Raw genomic sequence first — 22,592 nt, 5'->3', positions numbered from 1 at the left:
CAAACACTTTATCTAACGTTTGATAATTTACCTCATGGGTAAAATCTAATTTTGAATTCACTAAAGTGTTAAGTGTTATAGATTTATTAAACGTTTTATCGATAAAACATTCGATAAATATAACACCTTAGTGAATTCAAAATTAGAGTTTACCCATGTGGTAAATTATTTAAACATTTGATAAAGTATTTGATAAAGCTTAGTGAATTGAGGCCAATGCGGCCCCTTTCGCTGGGACGTTTCATTGCGTTGCGCTACTCTTTGTGGTTAAAAAAAAAAAAAGAGTAGCGCAACGCAATGAAACGTCCCAGCGAAAGGGGCCGCATAGGCCTCAATTCACTAAGCTTTATCAAATACTTTATCAAATGTTTAAATAATTTACCACATGGGTAAAATCTAATTTTGAATTCACTAAGGTGTTATATTTATCGAATGTTTTATCGATAAAACGTTTAATAAATCTATAACACTTAACACTTTAGTGAATTCAAAATTAGATTTTACCCATGTGGTAAATTATTTAAACATTTGATAAAGTATTTGATAAAGCTTAGTGAATTGAGGCCTATGCGGCCCCTTTTGCTGGGACGTTTCATTGCGTTGCGCTACACTTTTTTTTTTTTTTTTTTTTTTTTTATTTACCACAGGGTAGCACTAAAGCAATGAAAGTCTATGGGAAATTTCAGATCGGATGTGGTGCAATGCGCCGGAAGCATCCAATCTGACGTGAAAGTATCAGCATGTCAACATCCGCAGCGATATGGCTTGACCAGAAGTAATGTAAGTCAATGGCACTGCAGATTTTTTTCTTTTTTGTGGTGCACATGCACGGAAGCATATTTTTTTTTTCAATGCAATTCCATGCAATTTGTATTTTCGCCACAGGAAGTGAGCACTAGAGAGTGATCTGATTACACCACATCCAAAACGCTGGTTGCTGGTGGAAAACCGGCCTCAGGCAAGGTTAAAATCAATTTAAATGATCCTCTCCATAGTAAATATCAGCCTTTCATAGTATAAACACAATATGTACTTAAGCAATAGGTGCTACGGTACTCCATAAAATAATCCACCATGTACAATATATCCTATATAATAATGAGCCTGTGTTGCTGCGTCCAGCAGTTATGCAGCGTCCCTGTTATTTTGTTACTGCGCATGTGCGCAGTAATGGACAGCTGGAGGGACCAGGGAGCGAGGTGGGTGGGTGGGCAGTTGCGTGCGCGCATGCGCAGTGACTGGCGGCGGTGGTAAAGAAGAAAAAAAAAAAAAAGACCTAGAGCCCGTTTTTAAACGGGCTTGGGTCTACTAATGGTATATAATCACCTGAGGTGCTCATGAATAGAGCTCCCATCAGATGGTGAACCGGGTTCAGTAATACTCACAGATAAAGTGCATAGGCAATGCTAACAGTAGGTGATCGGATGACCCTGATAGAAACCGGATATGTGTAGTACAGTGCAAACAAGTATACAAAATACACTGGTGCAAGAATATATAAGTGGCTGCTTTGAGGCAATGGTGACCACAAATACAGGAGTGCATACATGGGTTGCACATGAGAGCACAATACAATACCCAGGCGGAGGAGGCACTGCAAATAGGCAGGTGAGGCGAGGGGCGAGGAGCCCCCAGTGGATGACTCCAACGGTATCACGGCAGTCGCACCGCTTTTCTTGAAGAAGTTCAGTTCAGCTACATAGCCACAGTCCATGTGCCTCTTTCTCGCTCCCTATGCTACAAACAGGGTTTTGGCTATATGATGGCCGAACTCCTGGAGCCTCTTAAACCTCCCTTTACCTCTCTCTGTACCCCAGCTGCTATCGGCCTCTTGCTCATATGGTAGATATTAACCAGAGTTTGGCTATATTCTAGCCAAACTCCTGCACCCATATTGTACACGGGATGTTGCTATAGCTGCAGTTAACATCGAGGTCTATGCAGCGCTCCAATTTCCAGCTGGGTGGTGGCGCAAAAATTACCTGCTTCCATCACACATGCTATGTAAGACTGATAGCTTTTTAGAGGTAAGAAAACACTTCCTGCATGTGAGGTAATTCCACACTAGGAGGCCTATGTATAGTGGTCTTAATTCTGCCACCTCTCACATTGTTGTACATTGCAATGCGCCTTTATAGAAAACTTTGGTACATTTGTAGAGGACCAGCTCTCTTTGTGAATTTAATAGTGTTGTATTATGCAGTGATGTGAGAAGATCACTGTGGTGTGATGTTGCCAAGCAAAAAAAGAAAGGTACACTAGAGAAGCATGATGTTGCTTTGTAGCTCTGAAAGGCTGCTCCATGTTTCTCACTTATCACTGTCTCAGCATTTTCATTTTGTCAGGATCACCCTGTAAACCTGAACAAGCATAGTTTGGTGCGTAGGGCTATAAGGGGTAGTTTAAGTAAATGATCTGTTGGATTTGGATCTTTAGATGTCCGATGAAGCGGGGCTGCCATCTGGATACTGTTCATGAGTCTGCGGTGTGTGTATTACTGTATTTTACAATTTTTCTTCTAAATTTGTCTTGGCTTGGAGCAAGGAACTTCCATAAAGTAAAGACTATATAAAGCAGGGCTGTAGTACAACAGCCAAAGTAAGGGGGCTGACAGGTGGTGAACTCACTACATGTCTGGTATTGGGTAGTTTGAAAGCGCCCTCTGTGTTTTTTGTTTTTGGGTTTTTTTTGTTTCTTTTAAAAATTATAAATAAAAAAGAGTTTATGCGCCTGTATATTAATTTATGTATAATTAACTTCTTAAAAGAAACACTAAAAAAAAAAAAAAATACACAGTGGGCGTCTTCATTCTACCCAATACCAGTCAGACCTCCTTTGGAGGTAATAGCTTTGCTGTTGCTCTGGAAAGTCCATCATACTACAGGAGAGCGACCGTCCCGTATCTGGAGTACCTGGAGTACTGACTGGTACGGTTAATTCCCCACAGGCCTATACTGTGGTTGCAGGAACTGCAACCCCCCTTTGTGAGTATATATCGATATACTTCCATCCTTATACCAAATGATACTGCATCATTGGGCTCCCGGTTTCTCTCTAAGCCTCACCTAGATAATCTTGGTCCCTATAAAAATTGAGAAAAAAAACCCCTACAAATCACTACATACACTATCACTGCTGCCTGCTCCCGTGCGGTGTTCCCATAATGCGTGTTGCCACCATATAGCAGTTGACCGTCTGCCAGATGAGGCATTCAGCAGTTTTTAGCTACATGAAAAGCGATCACAAAGGGATGCATGCAGCATTTTGAGTGCAATCCTGCTGTGGGAATTGCGTCTTCACAGCACATCTGCGATTCAGAAATCGTGAGCATTTTGTGATCTCCAGAAATGTGCCACCAGTGGGCCCCAGTATACTTTCACTCACACATAGCTCTATGAACCTCCATCGAAAATGAAATAATTGCTTAGGTCGAAAATACTCTTGAGGTGTGTTTTTTAGTACGGTTTTCTTTCTTTTAAGCGTATTTTCGAGGCAAAGTTTTAACAGAACACATTGGAGTCCATGGATCAGCACTTTAGGAACAGATTAGCACATTCAGAGTACAAAATGATGATAAAAGGAAAATTCTCCCTGTGGACTAAGCCTTAGTGTTCCTCTGAGTGTTGCCACAGTCTCTTGAAATTTTTATTGTGTGCTTTTGACATAATTCATGTGCTTCACAGCTTTCCGGCACAAGAACAAAGTTTAACAGCAATGACTGCAAGAAGCATATGCCATGGATCATTGTCACACTTTTTTTTTGTTTTAGTTTTGTTTTGCCAGTGATCTAGAGATAACTGTTCTGCCAGCCTGGTATGAGTGGGTCTTACTGGCATGAACTGTGTATTCCCAAATCTGTGAGGAAAAGCCACAGAGTGCATTTCTGAATTAATTCAGGAAGATATGCTCATTACAGTTGTGCTCATTACAGTTGTGTCGCAGGGGCTTCTTATAACACTCGCTGATGCCGTCTGACACAAAAATCATTACCATTAAGGACTGAGCATTATCAATCAGTGTGGCATATACAGATCTTTTATTTCCATAAAACTTCTAAATTTGCTCATCAATAATACAGTTGTCAGGATCTCTCCTGTAGCATATCCTGTTTGTTGCAGTGGAACTGCAACCAGGCAGTTCTGATTTCTCTGCATGCATTCAGATGCATAGTTTTGGTTGCATTCTCGAGAAGTGTCATTGCCATCTGCAATCACTCTGCAATTCAGAGCAGCTTAGGATGCTGTCATCTGCCACTTATGACTTGTTGCAGCTGAGCTGCAGCCAGACAGCGCTGAATTCCCTGCATGCATATTGCTGCAAATGTTGTATGCATTTGTTATAAGAGTCCTATCCATCTTCAATCAGCCTGCAGCCTCCAATCAGGTTAAGTTCTGGAACCCACTAGAGCGATTTTGTTTAGAGAGCGATTCAAAATGCTAGTGATTTCCCTAAATCCTCAGCTAATTTTAAAGGCTGGGCCAAATTCCACTAGAGCGTTTACCAAAATTGCAAACGCAGGACATGCAGTATGTTTAGCCTTTAGCGTTAGCGGATAGCATTTCTGCAATGTAAAGTATATAAACCCTGGCGTAATCGCTCATCAAAACCTACACAGAGTGATTTTGCTAGCATTTTTACATTACTGCACACTAAAAAATTATAATTAATTGAAGGGACCAATCAGAATTAAAGGAGTAATCAGGGAAATTTTTAAAAACAAAAGCTTTACTCACCTGGGGCTTTCTCCAGCCCCTAGCAGCCAACTGTCCAACACTGTCGCCCCCGCTGTCCCGGTCTCCGTTCTCGGTCCTGAAGGTGACCCCGAGGTCATCCGCGCTGCACATGCGCGAACAGCCGCTGTCAATTAAGCCCCCGTTATACGGGGCTTACTGCGCAGCTGCAGAACTACTGCGCCTGCGTTGTAGGCCCTGTACAACGTGGGCATGATTGACAGCAGTGGTTCGGGCATGCGCAGCGCGGACCGGGGTCGGCTTCAGGACCCAGAACGGAGACTGGGATAGCGGGGGGGGGGGGGGGGGGGGGCGGAGGTGACAGCGTGGGACAGTCGGCTGCTAGGGGCTGGAGAAAGCCCCAGGTGAGAAGTTTTTTTTTTTTTTTTTTTTGTTGTTTTTTTTTTTTAATATTTCCCTGATAACTCCTTTTAAAAGCGCTTAACGCTACACAATAGCTGGCAAAACTCTTACACTTTTTAAAATCACTACCGAACACGCTCATGAAATCGCTTACAAAACGCTCATAGCGTTTTGTAGTGGGTTCCAAGCCTCACACAGGATTGATTGATTAGCATTCAGCTGTGTTGGAATTTGCATGCCTGCTCTCATTGAATGATCATATAAAAGCCTCTTCCTTCCTTGTCATCTTGACCGTCATAGCGTTGCCATAGCTCTGCCATAGCTGTTTGCTGGGTCCCATGTTTCAATTGTGCATTATTTTGCATTGCCTTGCCTTTTATTGCTTTGTCTTGCTTCATTGTGGATGGTTGCTGTACCCGCTGTACCTTCCAGTCCTGCTAGTCTGGACGCAACCATCACTGCAGTGGTGAATGGTTAGCACTTCTGCTAGTTCTGATCGTGTAGACTTCATAGTCCTTCTAATCCTGCTAGTCTGGACATAGCCATCACTTCAGTATTGATTGGCTAGCGCTCCAGCTAGTCCTTATCCTGTGGATGTGACTATAGCATCGGTTGCTATTAGTTACGCTTCATCTTGCTGTGTGGATGTTTGCTATTGCTGCGGTAGCATTTAGATTGGCAAACATTCCTCCTGTCTGTCTGTTCTTATCTTATTCAGTGTGGTGTACAACAGAAGCTCAGAGCTGCAGTCGCTCTGAGCAACCATTGTGTCTTGTTTATTGTGGCGGTTATCGGAAGCTCAGAGCTGCCGTCGCTCCTTACAGTTTTGCTCCCTGTCTCTAGTCTACTGCTCCTGCTGTGATCTGTGTAGTCTCCTCCTCTAGTGCATCCCGCACTATTGCTTGATATTACCCAGCCACATTTGTCTAGCTTAGTGGGCTCTGGTAGTATTCCTGTCTTCCCGGCCTCCGCCTCTATACCTTGCATGCTGAAGTCCTGGGGGTAACTGTAGTCAAGTAGGCATACTGGTCTCCCGTTCACGCTGGGGCTTGGTGTATAGGTGAAGAGCATGGAATTAGATTGGGGTATAGAGGCTGATGGAAGGTGAAAGATCTGCTAGGCCTTACAGCAGTCATGACTGTACCATCTTACCACTACTATGTAATATGAGGAACTACCTAAAGTATGCTTTCAAAATATTTTCACTCCATTTGCCCTACTCCAAAATAGATGTGGTAAGATTGGACAATCAAGATTGTATCATTGATGGGCATTAACCACTTAAAGAAAACCCGAAGTGGGTTTCTGACATGAATATTAGAACACAGAGGCTGGTTCTGCATACGATCACCAGCCTCTGTGTCCGTATAGGGTGCCCCCATGCTCCCCTGCACTCTGCTGTCCCCCCAATATAAAAACCGCCATGCTAGCGACATGCAGCTTGTCGCTAGCTGGCTGTTTACCTTTGTACTGTCATTTACAATCTGCTCCTCCACCTCCTGCATATCGCCGCTCCCCGCCTGCGTCCCTTCCCTCCCCGCCTCCGTAAGCGGATTGGATGAAGCTTACGGAGGCGGGGAGCTGCAATATGCAGGAGGTGGGGGAGCGGAGGTAAATTACAGCACAAAGGTAAACAGCCAGCTAGCGACGAGCTGCATGTCCCTAGCGTGGCAGTTTTTATATGGGGTGACAGCAAAGCACAGGGGTGGGGCCTGGAGGCGCACTATATGGACACTGAGGCAGGTGATTGTATGCAGGACCAGCCTCTGTGTCCTAATATTCATGTCAGAAACCCACCTTGGGTTCTCTTTAAGGACCATAGGCTTACACCCCCTTAGTGATCAGGCTATTTTCTCTGCAGAGCCATACAACTGAGCACACAAATTAATTCTACAGCCTGCTAGCCGATTGGCATCAAGTCCTGGGGGCGGAGATTGCGCGAACATCCCCTCCTTCGTTACCGAGCTCCGCACTGTAAATAGCCCTCAATCGCTGCTAGCAGGCTGTTTTTTGGAGCGGAGCTCCGTAACTAAGGCGGGGATGTGTGCGCGATCCCACGCAGTCTCCGCTCCCAGGACTTGATGCCAATCGCCGTTACACGGTCCAGCTACAGAACTCAATCTAAAAGGTAGGACTGCAACTACACCTAAAGAAAAACTGTAACCAAGGACTGAACTTCATCCCTATCAGGAGCTAGTATCCCCTTTCCCAGGAGAAATCCTTGTCCTTTCCTCAAATCGGAGACATCTGTATGGCTAATACTGTAAAAACCCCTCCCAAAGTGTGATGTCAGGGTCTAGGTCTGACATCACACTTTGGGAGCGTTGTTGCATTGTGGGAAATAACATCTGTTTCCAACTGCCAAGCAACCAGTACCTCCCTGCATATGGAGATCTATAAAAAACAACCTTTTAGTCTATCGCATTGTTAGGGGGTGTGGTTACAGATAATGGCAGTTGGCTCTCTTTTTTTTTTTTCTCTCTGTCAGCAGTAAAAATAATTATGTGCTGGCTGATTATATCATAGAAATCAGAATAAAAGGTGTGTAGAAGCAAAGTTTTGGGCAGAACCCCTTTTCAGTTGACCTGTGCTTAGAACTTTAGTACAGCATTGTCCCCTCTGGATTCAGCTACTGAAGCAGATCAGTCAGGTGTAACCATGAGATACACTAAGGGCTCTTTCACATCACAGAACACGTGCAGGAGCCGATTTCCTGTACACGTTAATGGCCTGCGGTGTGGTGTTGCGGTGGAGTGGCGGTAGTTTGAATTTACCCGATAGGAAAACTCAGCGGCTGGACGTTACGAAGCTCCCAGATGCCTTGTAACGTAACTCTCTGGAACGCTTCGTCTAATGTAAAAGTTAACATGAAAGTCAAATACACTTGTTACCTTTCTAGATGCAAACTAGGAGCGATCCGGCAAAACGCTCAAATCGGCTCCTAGTGTGAAAGAGCCTGAAGTAGGAAGAACATTAGATCCCTGAATAAATTCCCCAGAATACACGCAGAATGGTATGAACTACCGTATGTGTCTGCATTAGGAGGTGGGACTCTGTAATTCATAGGAAATGAGATGTGAAACCTCACCTGTAACAGACTATAGAGGTCCTAAAGTGTACCTCAGGTGTATATAAAAACCTCAGAGGTACATTACTGCTGAGAAGTTATAATTCACTGACACGTGGTCTGTGTAATAAGAGCCCTGTAACAACCAGGTTCCAGTGCGTAGCCCTGCCCCTTGCAGAAAATGGCCTCTGGCTCTTCTATATCAGCTAAGGCCTTTTTCTGCAAGGGGGTTGAGATACGTGCTTAAAAACCCAGCTGATACAGGGCTGGCAAATCTTATTGACCAGGCTATGTGTCGGGGCATTCTAACTTTTTAGTAGTAGAGGTGCGCTTTTAAGAGAAACTGACCAAGAATTGAACTTCATCCCAATCAGTAGCTGATGCCCCCTTTTACATGAGAAATCTATTCCTTTTTAACAAACTGGTCATCAGGGGGCTCTGTATGGCTGATATTGTGGTGAAACCCCTCCCACAAGAAACTCTGAGGACCATGGTAGTTTCCAGTCTGTGAACCTTGTTGCGTTGTGGCAAATGGCTGTTTACAGCTGTTTCCAACTGCCAAAAAAGCAAGCAGCAGCTACATTACCTGCCAGCAGTAAAAATGTCACCATGTGATAAATGTCAGAATGTAAATCAGGGATTTAAAATATTTTACAACGGGCAAACACTGACTAAATCTGTTATACATAATTATTGTAAAAATGAAGCACTTTTTTTATTACATTATTTTCACTGGAGTTCCTCTTTAAGTTTGTATCTGCCCAGCTACATAAAAGAATTTCAGTTTGAAAAGTTAGTTCCCAAAGGTAATATTTATAATTTACACTAATCAGCATGTTTACGTTCAGAATTTGCCTTTGTCAATTTTGGGTTTACTTGAACTTTTAAGATTTTGTGCACCAGTTGTAGGTTTGTGCAAAAAAAAAATGAAATGACTATTTGTGAGCAGCACTTTTTGTCATATACAAATGATCCTAAGAAATGAATTTATCGGATTGCCTATTTATTATATTTCAGTGTTGATAATTCAAAGAGCAATTCAACATCTTTGACTGTGAGTGTTGTAGAATACATAAACAAAGGAAGTAGTTGAGTCCTCTGCTCATCTGTTAGCAATCTGAGATTTGACAAGCCTTTCCTTCCATATGTACAAAGTACTAGCAATTCCCATTGCTTGTTAGCAGAGGAAACTGATGAACCCTTAATATCCCTTCCTGCACAGGCCTCTTTAAAGCAGCAGGGTGCAATATGCTGAACCAGGTCTTCGCAGTTATCACCCTAGGGCACTTCCTGTGCATAGAGGGAACATGTTTGAGAAGAGTGAGTTTCTCTCAGCCACACATGGATGTGGACACTATTTCCCTGTGAGGACGGAACAGCTGATTAATCAATTCAAATCCTTCTCTTTCAGTGGAAACTGCCAATCACACCATTCGCAGACTTCAGCAGCGAGAGCAGGAACATGCAAAGGTAAACATTGTTCACAGCATATTCTTAATATTGTAGAGTAACAAAACTTCCATGAACTGGGAGCCTCCAATACCTAAAGTGAAGCTGGAAAATTCTCTGCATACACATGTCAGCACTTGGCTATCAAGGCTCTTGTAATGGCCAAAGATGTTATTCATATATAGCCCAAATTAACTTTTCGAAAGTTAGAAATACGGCAAACTACTAAATGTGTGGTGGTTTAAATAAAGCACAAGGTGAATATGAATAGAAGCAGAAGAGATTAAGTAAGTAGACAGATGTGTGCTGTATTCAGGGTATAGCTAATATGTACCTAAAGCCTTAAAGGACAACTGAAGCAAGAGGGATATGGAGGCTGCCATATCTATTTCCTTTTAAGCAATACCAGTTGCCTGCCTATCCTGCTGATCCTCTTCCTCCAATACTTCTATCCATAGACCCTGAACAAGCATATGCAGGTCAGGGGTTTCTGACATTGTCAGATCTGACAAGATTAGCTGCATTCTTGTTTCTGGTCTTATTCAGACACTACTGCAGCCAAATAGATCAGCCTTGGCTGCCAGGCAACTGGTTTTGCTTAAAGGAGAACTGTAGTGAGAGGTATATGGAGGTTGCCATATTTATTTCCCCAGGTGAGTAAAACTGATTTTTTTTTTTCAAGGCTTAAGGATCCCTTTAAGCAATTGTATTCATTGTTGTTTTCAGTACAGTTCCTTCTTAAATTAATAGCGCATTATCACACACAAACATGTTGCTCTTCTTCTTGCAGTAGTTTTCAATATCTGTAAAGAAAATCAATTGTTTGTTAAATCATAAATCCTAAAATTGTATTGCATTTGGTTAACAGAATAAGTGACTTTTGCTTGTTGTGGTTGATTTTTTTTTCCAAATAAGTTTTTATTGAAAATTTTTTAAGTTTAACAACATTGAATAATACCAAACGATTGAGAATTACAGATCGTACAGATATTGCAAATGGTCTTAAAGACAGATTAGTCACGGAGTCCAGAGGAGATATTATTTATGAGAGTCCAACCAGAAGCTGCCAAAAAGTCTGTTAACCTAATATGGATTATGAGTTTCAATAGTCTGAAAATTGGGGGTTATATATGGCAAACAGCAATTTGAAAATACCAATTGTATAAGGACTCCTTATGCGTAGTGTGGCAAGGTCTCCCGAGGTAGACCCCTCCTTTCTTCTGGTACAATCTGTGAGGAGACAGTGAGTAGAGAGAAAGATATAGGGACAATAGGTAAGGGGAGGAATAGGTTAAGAAGAAGGGGGAGGGCAGGGGCCCAGGTCGCAACAAAGATCAGTTACACAATACGTTTTTATAGCAATAATGAGAAAGTTATATATCTCTATATTATTGCTCAAGCAGAGCAATCGCCTCAGCCGAGTCTCTGAAATTGACCCAGACAGGCCCATTTTGCTACAAGCGCCTCAGAATTGTCTTGGGCAGGGGTGTATAGGTCCTCCATACGCATAATGAGGTTAATTTCTTTGAAAAGTTCAGTCATACTGGGGATAACAGTTGATTTCCAGTGGCGGGCTATGAGAAGCCTAGCTGAGATTAGTAATGGAGGGGTGATTTATTTTTTGATTATGGACGATCTACCCGGTAACAACGTGAGGAGAGCTGTCGAGGCCTTCAGAGGCAGAGGCCTGCAGTATAGATGCTGGTGGATCCCAAAGACTCGGCTCTAAAAGGGCTGTATCATAGGGCATTCCCACCAGATGTGGATGTAGGTACCCCGTGATTGGGAGCATCTCCAGCATAGGTCTGAGGTGTTTTTATTAAATTTGGCTACTTGAGTTGGTGTGCGGTACCATCTGGCATACATTTTGAAATTTTTCTTGGAAGTTTAGGGATGGGGAAGATTTATGTGTCAATTAAAAAAAAAATTCCCAATCTTCAGAGGAGAGGGGTCTGCCTAGATCTTCATCCCAGGTGTCAGTTAACTTGAGTAGGTCCTTCTCGCTATTGGCACAGGCCAAGTATGAGTAGATTAGGGAAACTTTGTGTTCAATAGAGGAGGATGTGGCGCATAAGCGTTCAAAAGGTGTCAAGTTTCTAAGGATATTGGCTTTACCTGAGATGGATTTATAGAACCACAAGAATTGAGACCATGAGAGCCAGTCCAGTTTGGGGGGAGGGGGGGTTCTGGGTTACCTATAATATCTCTCGCTAAGAGGCCTCTGCTCGAAGTGATATGTCTAATCTGGGGCCAAAAGTCTCTGTTCCTACCCAAAAGAGAGTTCTGTCGCCATCCCGATGCAAAGAGGGGGTTATCGAGTAAAGGAGATAAAGGGCCATGTAAAGTGGAGAGTTTAAATTTGTCCCTAATCCCCCTCCATTTCTTGAGGACTATCTGAGCCCAGTACGCAACTGGGCCTAGGGCTAATCTGACATTATGGGGTATCCAGAGTAAAGCTCTTGGATCCAGATGGGACAGAGCCGCTTCCACAGTGACCCACTGTTTGCTTTTCCTGTCCTGGAACCAATTTAATATGTGTGTTAGGATTATCGTTATCACAAACTCCAAGTATATATCCACAGCGCTAGGTGATCACAATGGTATCTGCAGTCACACCATAGTGTATATTCTCAGACAGTGACCATCACCAAGGATAAAATCAATAGGTCACTTACTGTCCTTAAAAACACAATTTTTAATAAAAATCCAGACAATACCACATATACAATATCTTACTTTAGGGGTCCTTTTGACAGGGACCCTTAGTAGTAATAAGCATATAGTGTATCCAATACACAAAAAATAGTCTCACGGTCTCTTGTACATTTGCCCAGTCTCCAGTTACCGTTCCGACCGGTTTCGGCCTTTCGCCGTCGTCAGGGAACACTGGAGACTGAGCTTCTGGGAAAATTTATAAATAATTACCTTGTGTGATAACGATCGAGGCCGCCGCGGGCACATCCTCTGGCTAATACATCATGCCGGTTAACTAGTGCTCTGATTGATGGAAAGGCAACCCGTCACCAAGACGCAGGGGTGCCCGGGAGTACCATACGTCACACAGAACTCTTTTTAGCGCGCTCCTATTGGTGGAGCTGGTATCAGCCGCGGCTCAGCGCACGCCATTGGTTGCAGCCAAAGAGAGTGTCGGGAGATGTAGTCCATAACATCCCCGTTCACTCACTATGCGGATCAGCGCACGCCATTGGTTGTAGCCAAAGAGAGTGTCGGGAGATGTAGTCCATAACATCCCCGTTCACTCACTATGCGGAGAAACAATAATGTTTAATACAAGCTATTTGCGGATTTTACGTCGCATACAACAAATACATTTCAGATGATGAATGAATATTAAAAATATTAAAAATAGTAAAAATAAATGCCTGTTAAAAATTACACTAAAATACAATTATTGTCAATTATTACATAGTACTTTCTTATACTTTTCATTGCACAAATCCCCAAATAAATAATCTGACATCTAGTGTCCAAAATTGATTATTGCACCTATGAATTATCTATGAAACAATTAATGTTAAAATCAATATTTAGACCTCTTGGTTGCATAGTTTTGAGGGTGAAGATCCATTTAGTCTCCAGTTTATATAAGTCTCTGTCTCTGTTTGACCCCCTCCAGTCCTGTTCTAAACGTGTTAGGATTATCGTGTTATGGTAAGCCTTTACATCTGGGAGGCCCATACCTCTGGTTTAGGTCTAGTAAAAAGCTTGAATTTAGTTCTGTGGGTTTTGTGTTTCCAGATGAATTGCAGGATCATGGATTGGATTTTTTTGAGAAATGTGGCAGGTAGGTCCACGGGTAGCGCCTGCATTGTGTACAAAGTGTTTGGAAGAGTATCCATCTTGATAACATTAATGCGGCTCGACCAAGAAAGCTGAAGGTTGGTCCAGCTGTCGAGCTCTTTTTGGATTCTAAGAAGGAGAGGAGGGTAATTAATTTGGAAGAATTTAGTGAGGTCGTTGGGAATCAGTATTCCAAGGTATTTAATGTGATTAGATTGCCAGCGGAATGGGAAGGAGCTTTGGAGGGTGGCTACTGTGGTGTCTGGGAGGTTGACGTTGAGGATTTCCGTTTTACTAATGTTTATTTGAAAGTTGCTGACCTCTCCAAATTTTCCTAGTTCAGAGAGAATATTAGGAAAGGCTATATGTGGGTTGGAAATGTATAGTAGGAGATCATCAGCAAAGATGGATAATTTAAAATGTTGGTCTTTTTGTATGGATTCCTTGTATTGAAGAATTTTGTCTCAGGGCGCCCGCCAAATGTTCCATGCATATTACATATAGCAAAGGGGAGAGAGGACATCCCTGCCTGGTCCCGTTTGCTATCTTGAAGGCGTCCGACAGGGTCCCATTAATCCTAATCCTCGCACTAGGGTGTTTATATAGAGCCATTATCTTATGGATGAGGGTTGATCCTAAGCCTATCTGTTCCAAGGAAAGTTCAAGGAAGATCCAGTGGACCCTGTCGAGCGCCTTCTCGGCGTCTACCGACATAATACAAAGTGGAGACCCATTTCTGTTTGCGTGGTGTATTAGGGAGACCGTTTTTAAGGGTATTATCCCTTGCCTCTCTACCAGAGACAAACCCCGACTGGTCAGTGTGGATGACATTAGGTAGCATAGGCTTAAGTATTTCGGCTATCATGTTAGCATAGAGTTTTAAGTCAATATTAATCAAGGAAATGGGCCTGTAGCTGGTGCAACAATTAGGGTCCTTCCCTGGTTTGGGGATCACAGTGATATGTGCTGTTGAGGTTTGAGGGGTAAAGAAATGAGTGTCGTCTATGGAATTGAAGGTTTGTAATAAAAGTGGTGTCAGAAGGGTTGAGTACTGTTTATAAAATGATCCTGTGAAACTGTCTGGGCCTGGGCTTTTTCCCCTTTTTAAGTGCTCCTATGCATGTAGCCAGCTCAATTTCGGAGAAGTCTGTCTCTAGCTCCTTTTGGATTTCTGGATCTATGGTGGGCAGGGGGGTGGAGTTGATATAAGCTTTTATTTTATCCTTCAATTTGCCAGGGTCCATGTCGTGAAACTTGCCTTTGAGGTTATAAAGGGATGTGTAGTAGTTATTAAATTCTTTGGCAATTTCGGAGGTTTTATATTTAAGTTGGCCTTTGGCATTTTTAATGGAGAGAATATTGGTCTGAGGCGCGATAGGATGTAAAGTTCTTGCCAAGAGTGTTACACATTTTCCTCCCTGATGGTGCAAGGTACTGCAATATCCCTCCCTGGCTGAGAGGGTTTTCTGATCTAGGATGGATAAAAGTGATTGCCTTGTGTTAGATAATTTGAGGTCACATTCTGCTGGATAAGAGTTCTCCTGGAGATTGAGGAATTAGAGCGCACCATGAAGGAGTTTAGAAATTTGTGCGCTTCTTTCTTTTTTAAGGCGAGAGTCATGGGTGATGAAGACCCCCCTCAGCACACATTTAAATGCTTCCCATTTTATTGCTGCTGGAGAATCATCATTTGCATGGTCCTGGGTAAAGTTTTCTAGCGCTTTTTTTAATTTCCGCATTGCATATAGGGGATCTTTGAGAAGGTTATCATTTAATCTCCAATGACTCTGAAAACCTTTTTTGTCCTCCAAGGGAGAAAGAACAATACACAGGGGCATAGTCGGACCATAATCTATTGCCAATGCTGGCCTGAATATCCTGGTCTAGAAGTCTCTGGGAAGAAAAAACAGTCGATTCTACTGTGTGTGTGTGGTGGACCGTGGAGAAGAACGTATAGTTGCGATCTGTGGGATTGAGTGTTCTCCAAACATCCACAAGGCAAAGCGAATTCAATTTGGATTTTAGTTGGGAGAGGGTGGGTTTTGGGAGGGATGATCTTTGCGATGAGGAGTCCAGCAGGGGATTGAAGCATAGGTTAAAGTCTCCCCCCAGGATTATGGAGCCTTCAGCAAATTTGGTAAGTTTGGATAGGTATGAGAGGAGTGTATGACCCTGATTTTGATTGGGGAGGTAGAGATTTTCTAAAGTATATTTGGTGTTGTGTATCTGGACTATAAGGAATATGAATCTACCATGCGGATCTGAGAGGTCCTTTATGACAATAACATTTAGACTTTTATGGAACCCGATTGTGACCCCTTTAGACTTACCTAGGGGGTTGGTGCTATGGAACAATTTGGTGTAATATCTAGATTTGAGCACTGGAATTTCATTAGTTTTAAAATGCATTTCCTGGAGGAAAAGAATGTAAGCTCTCTGCTTGTGGAGATGGTATAGTGTCTGAGATCTTTTGTTAGGGGTGTTGAACCCTTTTACGTTGTATGAGACAATATTGCATCTATCCATGGTGTAGACTATTTGTGTTGATAAAGCATATCCCTGATCTCGTGCCGTGGGCCCCAGCCCATCCCCGGCGAAGAAAAAGGAGAGTGGTACGACAAGAGGATAGAGAGGGTGGGGAAAGTAAGGAAAAGAAAAGTATAAACGAACTAAATATCAGGTTAGAGGGATACCTGAGTGCAAAGTGCGTGGCACTTGAGGAACACCAGTTAGGCGCTGTAAAAGACACCATCGTGGTGAACGATTTAGTGGGGAGTAGAGGCTTACAGCCGTGGTCAATGGCTCCCGACAGCCAAAACTATAATGAACATAACATGTATACGTTAACAGCTTAATCTAACTAGAACTCCGCCTGAACCTGAGATATGTAGGACTAAATAGGAGGATCCAGGTGTCCCTGCGGGGGTATAGATAATCCCTAATTGTTATACATGCAGATTGAACTTGACGGGCAGATGACTAATTTCAACCCAGTAAACCCTGCAGGCTATGTAAAGACTAGGTGTATAATGTTACCCTAACCTTTGATAAAGAGATGCCTGACTATTGTGAGGTTTACATTAATATAGATATACCTAACTGTAGAATCCTCCTTGTATAACGAGACAGGTTCTCTTAAGTTTCTGTTATAATAGGAAAATAGACAGAAATCTGTTTCTCTCTAGCAGCAGCTCAGAGCAATAGAAACTAGATAAGGGGGTCTAATGATTTCAAAGTTTAATTTTCTCCCTCTATCATAACAAATCAGCTGACTGAAACCAGATAATAAAGGACTTAGGACATGTCAGATAGATATGTATGTTTCTGCAGTGTTTAGCAAAATTATTAGCTGACAGGTATGAAAGTCAGAAATAGGAACCCATCACGCCATATTGTAATTATTAACTTAATGACATAATGCTTTATGTGACTATAATGCTATAAAAACTTGAAGTCTTTCATTATTAAACTAAGAAGATCTGGTTTGCAAACATGTAGCTGGTGTCCGTGTGATCTTCTTCCTAAGGGCCTAAAATTCGGAGTCCGTTAGCCAACGTATGAGTAGAGGTGTTTGGCCTCACTTTAAATTTATATTACAGGTCTTAGACTTCACAATTTGGCCCAGCGAACAGGGACCGAGCAGATAATATTCACCTAGGATCGTCGGAGGTGTGAGATAGCAGGACAACAGCTGCCTAGTGGAAGATCTGTCAACTTGGTAAGAACCGCTTGACTTAGCTCCTATATATCTTTGTCTCCTCTCTCTCACAGCCTCTTGTGGTCTGGGTGAGTATTAATGCCTCGCAAAAACTGAACCTTGGCTACTTGGATGTATTTGTCTTGTCTGTGGTGCTTGTTTTTATGTAATCTAACATTGTATTTGGGGTTTATTAACGGTCATTCTGAAAATGCATGTGTAATACCTTACAGTGCAGTGTTGATGTAATTTGTAGCTGTAACTTTGTTGTTTATGCATGTCTTTTCAAAAAAGGTTGTAAAGTGTTATAAATAGATCATAGACAGGTTGCTGCGGTTTAGCTTTGTTGATTTAATCAGTGGCTGTATTGAGGTGGCATTAGGAAGTGGTTTTTACGCAAATTCTAGACCATAATATATGTCAATAATATAAGACTGTGTATAAACGCTGCGTAGCAGTGTTTCACTCCTCACGTCTGCCAAAGCTTTGTTTCAGTTCAGTCTATATTAGTTAATAATTAACAGGCCTCTGCTGCTAGAGAGAATATATCTCTCATTAACCGGCCTGAGATAAGAGGTAAACCTACAGGTCAAAGGGCCCCTGGTTTGTAAGTTTTCCTCGCTGTGTAAAAGCTTCGTTGCTAACACAGAAATTAACTCTTTGTAGACTGAACCAGCAGATAGCTTAGGAACATATTGCAGCATCATATCTTCTGGTCTAAATATATTGCAGGTAGAGGGCTAGGAACGTTGTGTTTATAGGCATTTGAGAAATTACGTTTGCTAGATAGAATAAGGGTGTCTGATAAAAAGGTGTCTAGAGGTTTTATCTCATGTATTTGTAGTAAGTGGTTGGCCAACCCGTGATACAAAGTGCACTTTTTAAAGTAGTAAGTGTGTAAGCTAAAGATGGGAAATAATGTATCTACCCCTCTTGGCTCGAATCAAGCAGGTCTTGATCCTAAACCTCCTGGTAAGACAGCAGTTGAGTGGATGACAGACACCCATAGTACGTGGGCTACAGCCCCGTTTAAAAGTATTTGCAAGAAAACTAAAATGCCAGATGGTGGAAGATTAGATTATGACTTTTTTTGACTTTTGGAAGGATTTTATAGCCAGGCATCAGAAGTGGCTAGAAAGGAAACAGCTAATTACTCAGATTAAATTGTGTATTACAGAATCTCAGAAAAAGCCAGAACAGGTTGTAGAATGTTTCTATGTATAGGTATGCCCCTAGGAGGCGACTGCCTGCTGGGTGGCCAGATGAAAGCATCAAGGTGTAAGGTGTTGGAGCTGGAGCAGCTATGTCTAGGGGTGCAACAACATCTGCTGGTAGTGCAGCCTTGAAAAGGGAAGGTTTGAAAAGGAGCAAAGACTGTCTATGGAGAGGCAATACGGCAGCAAGTATCATATTTGTTGAAGCAATAAGCATTTAAAGGAAGAGACAAATAGAGGGATAGTACAGTGACTAAGCAGCATAAAGGATTGTTGGTGAATATACATAAATACAAGTGTTAAAGCATCACCTGCACATCAGAAGTGGTATTACATTTACATTTCAGTTTGCTATGTTATCATCTCTAAAAAAAAAAAAAAAAAAAAAAAAAAGTTAAGGTTTCAATACTGTCTGCCATGTGTAACATTTCTTAGTCACTGCATTCCACAAGGAGCAAACCGTCTAACAGCAGACAGGAGGGTATCCAATGTTAAAAATTACCCAATGCCAACATCTGTCAGGAAGTTAAGGACATTTCTGGGTTTAGTAAGTTACTGCAGGGATTGGATTCCCAATGCATCCCAGCTGATGACACCTTTGTATGAGAGTGTCTCCAGGGAACCATTTGTAATCACTGAACCAGGCAAAGCATCTTTTGAGGCCTTAAAACAAGCCATAGTCACAGCACCAGTGTTGGGGCTGCCTGACTACAAGAAAGAATTTTTCCTTTTCTGCCATGAGAGCAAAGGACATGCAACAGGAGTACTCACTCAAATGCATATCTCCAAGCAGAGGCCTGTGGCCTATTTTTCAGCCAAACTTGATCCAGTGATTCAGGGGTCCCCTGGATGTGTCAGGAGTGTAGCAGCTTGTGCCCTCATGCTTACTAAGTCGGCTGACTTGGTGCTAGGACATACTCTTAATCTGTTAACACCCCACAGTGTACTTGAAATCCTAAACAGGGTACAGACTAAACATTTGTCAATGGCAAGGTTAACAAAATATGAGGTTGCATTGCTTACACCAGAAAACCTAAAATTAAAAAGATGTAACACCCTAAATCCAGCTACACTCTTACCAAATGAGGAAACTGAACTGATAGAGGAACATGATTGTCTGGAGTTAATAGACATGGAAACTATCCAAACCAGTGGCGGACACAGGCAGCAGTGGGCCCCTGTGCAAAATATCAATTGTGGGCCCCTCTGACCTGCGGCGCGCGAAGCGCGCCGCGCCCCAAAATGGGTGCAGCTATAACCTGCGGCGCGCGAAGCGCGCCGCGGCAAAAAATGGGCGTGGATAGAACCTGCGGCGTGTAGCGCCGCGGCAAAAAATGGGCGTGGCAATGACCGGATAAGGGCGGAGCTAACTGTAATTTAAAGTGATCCCGGGGTGAGAGTGATATGGAGGCTGCCATATTTATTTCCTTTTAAACAATACTAGTTGCCTGGCGGCCCTGCTGATCTATTTGGCTGCAGTAATAAACTGAATTACACCAGCAACAAGCATGCAGCTTAATCTTCTCAGTTCTGACAATATTGTCAGAAACCCCTGACCTGCTGCATGCTTGTTCAGGGTCTATGGTTGAAAGAATAAGAGGCAGAGGACCAGAACGGCAACCAGGCAACTGGTATTGCTTAAAAGGAGAGAAATATGGCAGCCTCAATATTATTCTCACCTCAGGTTCCCTTGAAAAGTGCAACGCAAAGACAGTGGGCCCAAGTTTTGGTGACCCTTTCCCCAGAAAATTCACATAATTGTGCAGGTTTTCTCAAGAAAATACACATAATGTGAGCAGATTTGCCCAGAAAATACATTCAATCATGTCGGCAGATTTGCCCAGAAAATACGTGCAATCATGTCGGCAGATATGCCCAGAAAATACGTGCAATCATGTCGGCAGATATGCCCAGAAAATACGTGCAATCATGTCGGCAGATATGCCCAGAAAATACGTGCAATCATGTCGGCAGATATGCCCAGAAAATACGTGCAATCATGTCGGCAGATATGCCCAGAAAATACGTGCAATCATGTCGGCAGATATGCCCAGAAAATACGTGCAATCATGTCGGCAGATATGCCCAGAAAATACCTGCAATCATGTCGGCAGATATGCCCAGAAAATACGTGCAATCATGTCGGCAGATTTGCCCAGAAAACACATGCAATCATGTAGCAAATTTGCCCAGAACATACATGCAATCATGTGGCAGACCTGCCCAGAACATACACGCAATCATGTGGCAGACCTGCCCAGAACATACACGCAATCATGTGGCAGACCTGCCCAGAACATACACCTGCTAAAATAAATAATAAAAAAAAAACATTTACTCACCTGCAGCAGCAGACCTCCTGTCCCAGCCTCCATCCGGCGCGCAGCTCCCATGGGTGGTTGGGTGGATAGGTAGCCTGGTGGGTAGGTAGGCAGCCGGGTGGGTAGGTAGGTAGCCCTTAGCCGGGTGGGTAAGTAGCCTGGTGGGTGGCTGGGTAGCCGGGTGGGTAGCCTGGTGGGTGGCTGGGTAGGCGGGTGGGTAGGTAGCCTGGTGGGTGGGTAGGTGGGTGGTTAGGTAGCTGGGTGGGTGGGTAGGTAGCCTGGTGGGTTGGTAGGTAGCCGGGTGGGTAGGTAGGTAGGTAGCCTGGTGGGTAGGTAGGTAGCCGGGTGGGTGTGTAGGTAGCCGGGTGGGTGGTTAGGTAGCCGGGTGGGTGGTTAGGTAGCCGGGTGGGTAGGTAGGTAGCCGGGTGGGTAGGTAGGTATCCGGGTGGGTAGGTAGGTATCCGGGTGGGTGGGTAGGTAGCCGGGTGGGTAGGTAGGTATCCGGGTGGGTAGGTAGCCGGGTGGGTGGGTAGGTAGCCGGGTGGGTGGGTAGGTAGCCGGGTGGGTAGGTAGCCAGCAGGGTGGGTAGGTAGCCGGGTGGGTAGGTAGCCAGGTAGATAGCCGGCAGGGTGGTTAGGTAGCCGGGTGGGTAGCTCGGTAGCCGGGTGGGTAGGTAGCCAGGTAGATAGCCGGCAGGGTGGTTAGGTAGCCGGGTGGGTAGCTAGGTAGCCGGGTGGGTAGGTAGCCGGCAGGGTGGTTAGGTAGCCGGGTGGGTAGCTAGGTAGCCGGGTGGGTAGGTAGCCGGGTGGGTAGGTAGCCAGGTAGATAGCCGGCAGGGTGGTTAGGTAGCCGGGTGGGTAGCTAGGTAGCCGGGTGGGTAGGTAGCCAGGTAGATAGCCGGCAGGGTGGTCAGGTAGCCGGGTGGGTAGCTAGGTAGCCGGGTGGGTAGGTAGCCAGGTAGGTAGCCGGCAGGGTGGTTAGGTAGCCGGGTGGGTAGCTAGGTAGCCGGGTGGGTAGGTAGCCGGGTGGGTAGGTAGGTATCCGGGTGGGTAGGTAGCCGGGTGGGTGGGTAGGTAGCCGGGTGGGTGGGTAGGTAGCCGGGTGGGTAGGTAGCCAGCAGGGTGGGTAGGTAGCCGGGTGGGTAGGTAGCCAGGTAGATAGCCGGCAGGGTGGTTAGGTAGCCGGGTGGGTAGCTAGGTAGCCGGGTGGGTAGGTAGCCAGGTAGATAGCCGGCAGGGTGGTTAGGTAGCCGGGTGGGTAGCTAGGTAGCCGGGTGGGTAGGTAGCCAGGTAGATAGCCGGCAGGGTGGTTAGGTAGCCGGGTGGGTAGCTAGGTAGCCGGGTGGGTAGGTAGCCAGGTAGATAGCCGGCAGGTTGGTCAGGTAGCCGGGTGGGTAGCTAGGTAGCCGGGTGGGTAGGTAGCCAGGTAGGTAGCCGGCAGGGTGGTTAGGTAGCCGGGTGGGTAGGTAGCCGGGTGGGTAGGTAGCCAGGTAGATAGCCGGCAGGGTGGTTAGGTAGCCGGGTGGGTAGGTAGCCAGGTAGATAGCCGGCAGGGTGGTTAGGTAGCCGGGTGGGTAGCTAGGTAGCCGGGTGGGTGGGTAGGTAGCCTGGTTAGGTAGCCGGGTGGATGGTTAGGTAGCGGGGTAGGTAGCCGGGTGGGTGGGTAAGGTAGCCGGGTGGGTAGCTATCCGGGTGGGGGGCCCGACTCCTATCCTCCCTCACTCACCTCGGGGCCCCCCTCCCGGTATGCGCTGCAGCCGGCGGGAGAGCAGAAAATACAGGAAGTCTCCGGCCGGGGCTGCAGCAGACGCTAGAGGCAGCTGCTGCTTAGTTTCCGATATGTCTCCAAAGTTGGAGACCAAGCTGCAGCTGCCGCCCCGGCCGGAGACTTCTTGTATTTTCCGCTCTCCCGCCGCATGAGGGGGGGGGGGGGCGAGGTGAGGGGGGGAGG

At 44.5% G+C, this 22,592-nt stretch overlaps 1 protein-coding gene across 2 annotated transcripts in view; it reads left to right on the top strand.

Annotated features, from left to right (window-relative positions):
* LOC137518696 (biogenesis of lysosome-related organelles complex 1 subunit 5-like) overlaps positions 1-22,592 on the top strand; it is a 102,504-nt gene that overhangs the window by 64,282 nt on the left and 15,630 nt on the right. For both annotated transcript variants that reach the window (XM_068236870.1, XM_068236871.1), the window contains exon 4: positions 9,572-9,630. In XM_068236870.1, the coding sequence (XP_068092971.1) occupies positions 9,572-9,630 (59 nt within the window). The remainder of the gene's footprint in view (positions 1-9,571; positions 9,631-22,592) is intronic.

This window comes from Hyperolius riggenbachi, chromosome 5 (genome assembly GCF_040937935.1).
Source record: "Hyperolius riggenbachi isolate aHypRig1 chromosome 5, aHypRig1.pri, whole genome shotgun sequence".
NCBI lineage: Eukaryota > Metazoa > Chordata > Amphibia > Anura > Hyperoliidae > Hyperolius > Hyperolius riggenbachi.
The sequence above is the reverse complement of the archived record's forward strand: the minus strand, read 5'-3'. Positions and strand labels throughout refer to the sequence as shown.